Here is a 7,594-nt window from a genome sequence, read left to right on the forward strand (position 1 = left end):
CTGGAACAAGCCCCACCTGGAAGGTGACACGGGATTTCTCCAGCAGGTAGGTTTTCATGGCAGCCCCAACGATGCGATGTTCGTGGTTGAAGCAGATTTCCACATATTTCCCAAAGCGGCTGCTGTTGTCATTCCTGGTGGTCCTGGCATTTCCGAAAGCCTGATTGGGACAGAAATGAGGCTTATCACCCTAGATCTCCAAGTGCCTAGCCAAGGAGGTCAGCAGCTTTTTCCCCACCTGTACAATGGGGGTAACAGACAGCAGAGGGGCAACATCCCTAGTGCTCATCAGCAGGTCAGTGGCAGAACTGAACATACAGGACTAAGCTTCACCAGAAGGAGCCAGTGCCCTAGGTACACTCACCACTCCCTGTCCCTCTGCACACACCCCATCTCCACCCATGCTCACCAGTCTGCAGGCCCCAAGCTCCATGCCCAGCTGTGTTTGAGGTGGGCATGTGGCCTGCCTTAGGCAGCATCCCCCAGTCACTCCTGACACCTCAGTGGCTGTGGGAAGGTTCCAGGTGGGTTGTGGACACAGTGTAGTGGGCGGGGTTGTCAAAGTGGCCACTCCCATCTTCTCAATCCAAACCCAGGCCCTGGCTGACAGGGTCATAGAACCACTCTATAGCCTGGCCACCCAAGGGGTAGCTGGACTGATCCTGCTGTGCTGCCACATCCCCATTCACCGGGTCTTAGTATCAGATGTTCTGAGCCAGGCCCACAGCACAGGCTCCTGTGCCAACATCTCCAGTTGCAAAGAGATGACCAACTGTTGGGTCACATTATGATGAGCTCAGGAACCAGGGCTCTAAAGGCAGCACTCACAGGGCATTTCACTGGAGCAGGCTGGAGCCCAGGCAGCATGAAATCCCACCTGGTGTGGGGCTGACATGGTCTTGCCAGAGCTGAGGGGTGCTAAGCTGAGCATAGAACCACCGGCTTCCCAAGCTCAGACAGAGGAGACTGCCAGCCCCACCTTAGAGCGTGCAGGGGAACTGCCCATGGAGCTGTGGGACACTGAATGACCCCAGACACCCTTGGCAATGCTGTGTAGGGCTGGACAAGTTTCCCTCTTATTTGGGCACTTCACTGGGTGCTTGTTCCCAGGCCTGTTCCACCCTCAAGAGAGCCCTACAGTGCTCATGCCACATTGATGGACCTGGGGAAGGGTCAGACCACAGCTTGGTGCTCTGCCTTCCCCCAGTCTAGGGGACAGTGAGGATAGGTTGGGGACAGATTAACTTCTCCCCCTTGAGGCCCGCTGAGTCAGGGGGCACTCTGCAGCACTCTCCAAACCCTTCTAGCCCCCAGCTCACCTTGGGGACTGTTTCCCAGTGACACAGCCAAACAGCTGCCAGCACCCAAGCTAAGGGGTGGGATCCACTTCTCTCCACACAGTGCTCAGGGGAGGGGAATAAGTCACATGGACCTGCAGTTTCCAGCCTCTTCACAGAAGAGAGCAAGTCTGGACAGTTGTACCACAGGAGGGAAGCCAAGAGCTGCATCTCCTCCCTCCAGGGTGTGCAGGGCAGCCAGCAGCTGGACGGCACAAGGTCAGAGATGTGCCCCTCAGCAGTGCTGAGCCATGGTATAGGAAGGGAAAGGGAGGCAGCAGCACGCCAGGCTGCTCCAGAAGAAACATCCCTCCCTCTGCCCCCCGGAGAGCCAGTGCTGTGCCAAGGACAGCTGTACTTCCTGGGGCGGGGAGGAGACACTTGCTCCTGACCAAATCTGGCTGCCCTGTAGCACTTCTGCTCAGAGGGCAGTGCCCAGCCTGCCAGCATTCACCCCTACAGCCCAGAGGGGGACACAGCCAGGGAAGCCAACAGAAGCTGGAGGAAGGGGGCCCTCCATAACCCAGGCTCTACTAGAGAAGTGAGAAGCCAGATGCTCAGTTGTTAACAAATGGAGCCCCCAGGAGAATATGCCTGCCCCTAGGGAGCCCTGCCAAGAGCAGAGAGACAGAAGACCTGGAACTACTGCCCATGGCTCTCCCTCCCTTTGCATGTCCCCAGGAGAGCAACACCTACCTCCATGATGGGGCTGGAGGCCAGCACCTTCTCCTCCATGCTGGTGTCACTCAGGGAACCCCCAACTGTGGCAAAGTACCGCATGGCGTATTTCGCTGATGCTGTCTTGCCAGCCCCCGACTCACCGCTGATGATCAGTGACTGGTTTTTGTTGTTCCTGCGGGAGGGAAGGGGAACCAGGGCTCAGCAGGAAGATGCCTTTTGTAGCAATCACATCTGGCCATTATCATGAGCGCCAGACTCAAGGACTCATCTGGCCAGCCTCAGCACAGGCTGAAAAGCAGAGTGAGGTGGAGCTGGGGGGCAATGAAGGCCATGTCTGCATCTGCCTCTATACCCTGAGGCCCCTCTAAAGTTCACCCACCACTCATTCTGGGAGGGGGATCTGGGTTCTGGCCCCCTGCTGGGCAGAGCAGGCACCAGTCTCATGTGTGGGTCTAGGTAAAAGGCCAACCCCCAGCCTTTCCCTACTCCCCTCTGGGAAGCTCTCAAGGCTGTTCCTGGTGTGGGGTGTGATCAGGTGGACCCGGCCCCACCCAGCCTGCCATTGCTGCCTGTGGCATTGCTGAGCTCACCCCTCCCCCAGGGCCAGCAGACACCCTGCCACCCAAGCACCACTTGGTACATCTTAAAGATGCTGCCTGTAGCTCAAGCAGCCCCTTGATTCCCCAGCTGTGGTGCCCCCCGAGGGGCTTTGTTCCAATTCTGGCCCTATATCAAGGTGGGCCAGCATCTGCCCCAGACACAGCCCTTAGGAAGCACCAGCCTCACCTGGCTGTTCCCCACAGCCAGGCTATGTGCAGAGCTTGGCACTGTCAGGAGTGAAGCCAGCACAGGGGGTGCCATTTAAACATTTACACCGATCTAGGAGCAAGTCAGCTGGGGTCCTTGGATACAATCAACAGGCTGGAGCTGGCAGGAATGGTTCTAGGGAGTGCATCGGGGCCTACCAAAGCTTCAGTAGCTTGCTACCTCTTTGTTTGTGTCATCTCTAGTTCCTTGGACCATCATGGGGCCTAGCCTCAAGACAGTGGCATGTACTGAAGCAACACTTGTGCTGAAGGTTGTATTTTGGGGTTTGCCCCCCATCAGGTCCCCAGCTCCAGTTCTCAGGAGTTAACACCCTGGAAAGTGCACATGCCATTTGCAGCTGCAGATGCTCATCTGTCTACACAGGAGCAACATGTCGGGGAGAATTCTACCTCAGCCAGACAGGCCCACCCTAGCTCTGATAGCTATCCCACTCCTGACAGTCTCAGCTGAAGCCCTTGGCATTAGATGGGGCAGCCACTCCAGCCTGCTGCCACTGGTACCTTGCAACAGTTAGCAGGCTGGCTTGGTCAGAGCTAGCTTGGTCACATCTCTCACCCCCACCACCAGGAAGTTCTCACACTTGCACTGGAGGCATGCCCTCAGAGGCAAACACACCCAGCTCACCAGAACAGGGCAGCATGAGCTAGCTTCCATCCCTACACCCTGAGCACAGCCCAGGGACATGTGTCAGCACACACCAATCCACCAGGGACAGAGCTGCAGTCAGAGTCCCTCTTAACGATCCTCAAGCCACAACATGGCCTGTACCCATCCCCAGATGGATCTATTCCATGTGCTTCAAGGGAAGGTACAAGTTTCTTCTGGAGCAATTTCAGAGACTTTTGCATCCACCCAACTAGGAAGTCTTCTGCAATTCAGAGCCACAGCCCTTGCTGCAGACTGGCCCCAGAGAATGAGTCTTCCCTTGGAAATTCTGGCAGGAGAGAAGGTTTAAGGGACCCTGCCCCCATTGCTTCCATGGGGCTTCCCTCCCAAGCATGGGTGGTGGGTGAACCTGGGGGAAGCAAGCCACCAGCCCCACCTCTTCTGCCTGAGCGCCTCCCCAGGAGTTGAGCCTCCTTCCACCACTTCCCACTCCTCCCCCAGGCAAAGTGGTGCATGGCCCCAGTGTTGGCAGCCCCAGGAGACTGGGGAAACCATGTGGAACGGAAGGAAGCCTGAGGCAGCGTTGCTTTCTCCTGCCTCTTATGTCCACCCATGTCCCCAGGGCATTGCTCTGCTGCATATCAGTCTTGCCCCAGCTAAGCCACTCGGGCTGGGACATCCTGCCAGCCATTACTGGAGAGCTGTATGGGCTGGTGCACACCCCACAGCACCCACTGGATGAGCTGGTGCATGCCTGCAGGTTCTCACTCAGCAGCCCCTGTTGGCTGCTGCACTTGCCAGAGGCTCTCCAGTGCCTCAGCCCTCTAGGTTTTGCCCATGGACAGGGCTCTGCCAAACCGCTGAACTGGCAGAGTATCCAGTTCCAGATGTACTGCAGTGCTTCCTGCGCTGCAGCAGGGCCCACCCCAGCTCTTGGGTCTGGCCACAGTTCTCACTACCATCCTTAGGGCATCATCACTGCTCCAGGTCCTGTCCTAGTGCAGCAGCCTCACACTGGGTCCTTTTACTGACCTGGTGCTCTGCATTTCTAGGCCACTTCCCCAGAGCCAGTCCTAGGTGTGTCTCACCACAAGCCTGGAACCACTCTGCCCAGCCCCCCTCAGCGAGCTGGGAACACTTCTCCCCACTAGCAGACTGGGCTCATTCCAGCCCTGCAGCTCTTCTTGAATGAGCCTGCTGGGCAGGGACTGGTTGCAGCCCATGCAGCCTCTAGATGTCTTGGAGGACCCTCTCCATTACCCTTTACTGGAGTGGGCCAGGACAGCTGAGACCTCCAGCAGGAGGCCTAACCACTCCCTCACAAGAGCCCAACTTAGCTTAAGTCCCTTTCATAGCCCAGCCCAGCCCAGGGGATATAGCATGAAAGGACAAAGGGTTCTTCACCAGTCACTCCAGCAGGACAAGGAGCAAGTGAGGGGCATGCACAGAGCCCCAAGAGCAGCCTGCCAGCAGTCTGCTCACCTGGACATCTGCTTGTATGCCTCCTCCGCCACAGCAAAGATGTGGGGGTCCATGTTGCCCATGCTCTGGCCACTGTAAGCATAGATGACTGGCTCCTCATAGATGGGCAGCTGCTTGTAAGGGTTGATGGCAACAAGGATGATACCTTGGAGGAAGACAGAAATCTGCCACATCTCTGCTTGGGGCTGGGAGACACTGACTGCAAGGGAGATCCCTTAGCCCAGAGATGAAGCTTTGCAGGGTGGGGAAGGGGTATCTGAGCCAGCACTGACGTGAGCCTGAGCATAACTACCTCACTAACTTGGCTGTTGCCAGAGTATGAACATCAATACTGTGGTGCCTTCACCCACTGCTATAGCAGGTGTAGTGCAGAGAGACCAGAAAGTGCCAAGGCTCCAGCGTGGGGCCAGAAAGTCATGACTCTTTCTAGTCTCCAATTGCCAGAAAGCCAGGCATAGAACCACTATGCCCTGGGTCCTGCCCCCAGGCATGCTGCAGGTCACCAAACTCAAGGGCTCACCCACAGAAGAGTCCCAGGTGAGCCTGGTGTAGCTGAGGGACGAGGGTACAGCTGTAGCCCAGCAGGGCAGCCACTCACCACAGTAGGTGTAGATGGTGTTGGTCTCTAGGAATCGAACCCGGAGTGTGTGCAGCACAGCTGGCTCATGCAGGTAGCTCAGCGCCACCAGGTCATTCTCTCCTGACAGGTAGTCAGGGTTGCGCAGGAAGGGCAGCTGGGCATCAATAGCGTAGGTCGACTCCTGTCATGGCAGGGGAAGCCACAGGAGATCAGCTGCTGCCTCTGCTGGCTAGGATGACCCAACCTGGCTTTGTAGAAGGCCCCAAAATGCTTTCCAGGCTGGGCTGCTAGGGCAGTGACTTACTCTGTGCTGGCTCCAGCAAGCCAGCTGTTCTCCCCATCACAGATCTGCAGTCACTTCCAAGGCCCTGGCACTTGTCCTAATCCACAGGGATCAGGTCAGACAGCACCATGCAGGGCCAGAGGGAAGAAAACCCTGTGTCCCACAGAAACGACAGAGGAGCCTCCTGGCAGAGAGATGCCAGCTCACCTGCCAAGCAACACTTCACCAGGTGATGGGCTGGTCCAGGAAGGCAGGCATTGGCCCATCTACCTGGCCTTGGGAAGCTAGAGGGATGAACAGGCTGGGCAGCTGCCTAGCATACCAAGGTGTGAGAGCTGCGAGGATGGCAGAGCTGTAGCCGCAAGCCTTCAAAACAGCTGCTTCTGCCAGTTATGCAGAGATAGTGGCTATGGCTCAGATGCCAGAAGCTTCCACATGGGGGTGACCCTGCGATGGTGAAGCCAGGCTGAGTCACAGCTGGTCCTGGGCACAGCAAAGCCCTGTCATCCTGTCACTGAGGTCACAGGAACAGTGATTGTCAAGCAAGGCAGTGAACACATTTGACAAGATCCCCCAGCAGGGTTCCCTGAAAACAGAGCATTTGGCCAGCTGCCCATGAGAGCTTCAGGTGCCACCTTACTGATTAGCAGAGGGCCCACAGCCAGAAGCCTGTGTTTCTATTGGTGGGGCACATGTGCACAGAACATTTATTCTGCATGTGGATGAGAAGATTGGAGGGAACTTTGGGCCCCCAGCAGAGGGGCTTTGGGACCTGCTGCACTGAGGTCACAGTGCCTCTTCTGTAGATGTAGGCAGACAGATGGACAGACCAAAATTTGAGTGGCAACCTAGTGCAAGCCCAGGTGTCAGGTCAGTGCCCAGGGCCGCCAGCAGCAGCATGAGCTTCCTCAGATGTGTGCCTGCCACCCCCCATGGTGTGTGGTGTAGCATAAGAAGCTAGGTGCATGCATGCACGCACACACACGTGCGCGCAGAGTGACTGTCCTGTTCTAGCCCCTTCCTGGTGGCACCTGAGCTTGGCAGAGGGGAGGGATGAACCAGATGAGGGTTCTTCAGCCAGATAACTGACCCCCCCACCCCAGGTTTCTGGAGAACAACAACTGGACACTGAGCTCCAGGAGAGCAGCCTCCAGTGCAAGCTCTGTGGAAGTCATTTCAAGCCCAGGTATAGGCATTTGCCAGCACCTCACCAGAGCCCAGAGCAACTAGACAGAGTGAACCTGGGATAAGGCTTCAGCCTGGCCACACTAGTCCTGCTGCATCTATTTAAATGAAGACACCGTCAGGGTCATCTTATCCACATATGCTTGCTACAGCACAAGAGCCACTCCTGCCCCAGGGAGCTACAGCAATTCAGGACACAGTGCACTGGAGTTGGCAGCTGACACATCCCTGCCTTACCGAGCCATCTTCCAGTTGGAGATGTAGAATGCTGTCTCCTTCCTCATAGCCCCGGGTTAGTTCTGCAGCCTTCCAGACTTCCCGGCAGTCAGGGATCCACACCCGGGCACCCTGCAGGGAATGGCAAGACAAGGGGCCACCGTCAGACAGAAGGGGAGACTAGGGCTGCTTCTGATGAACCCATCCACCAGCAGCTGGGCCAGGGCAGATCTCCTGAGACACAATTTGTACAGTGGGACACTCAGAGCCCTTGGACCCCACATGGGATGGAAACCACAGTGAACCAGGGGATGCGGCAGTGCAGAGCGCTGGGTAGAGGTGACCTCTTTGCTCAGGTACAGGTTGCTTGAGATCTCAGCTGTGCCCTTTACCCAT

General features: G+C 56.9%; 1 protein-coding gene across 1 annotated transcript in view; it reads right to left on the reverse strand.

Annotated features, from left to right (window-relative positions):
• LOC142002095 (unconventional myosin-Va-like) overlaps positions 1-7,308 on the reverse strand; it is a 44,954-nt gene extending 37,646 nt beyond the window's left edge. Inside the window, exons 1-5 of the mRNA XM_074977927.1 lie at positions 7,220-7,308; positions 5,533-5,695; positions 4,935-5,079; positions 2,034-2,190; positions 17-160 (exon numbers count right to left, since the gene is read on the reverse strand). Coding sequence (XP_074834028.1) covers positions 17-160; positions 2,034-2,190; positions 4,935-4,996 — 363 coding nt within the window. The 5' untranslated portion in view covers positions 4,997-5,079; positions 5,533-5,695; positions 7,220-7,308. The remainder of the gene's footprint in view (positions 1-16; positions 161-2,033; positions 2,191-4,934; positions 5,080-5,532; positions 5,696-7,219) is intronic.
• Positions 7,309-7,594: the final 286 nt, after the last annotated feature.

The sequence above is a fragment of the Carettochelys insculpta genome, chromosome 27, assembly GCF_033958435.1.
Source record: "Carettochelys insculpta isolate YL-2023 chromosome 27, ASM3395843v1, whole genome shotgun sequence".
NCBI classification, from domain to species: Eukaryota; Metazoa; Chordata; order Testudines; family Carettochelyidae; genus Carettochelys; species Carettochelys insculpta.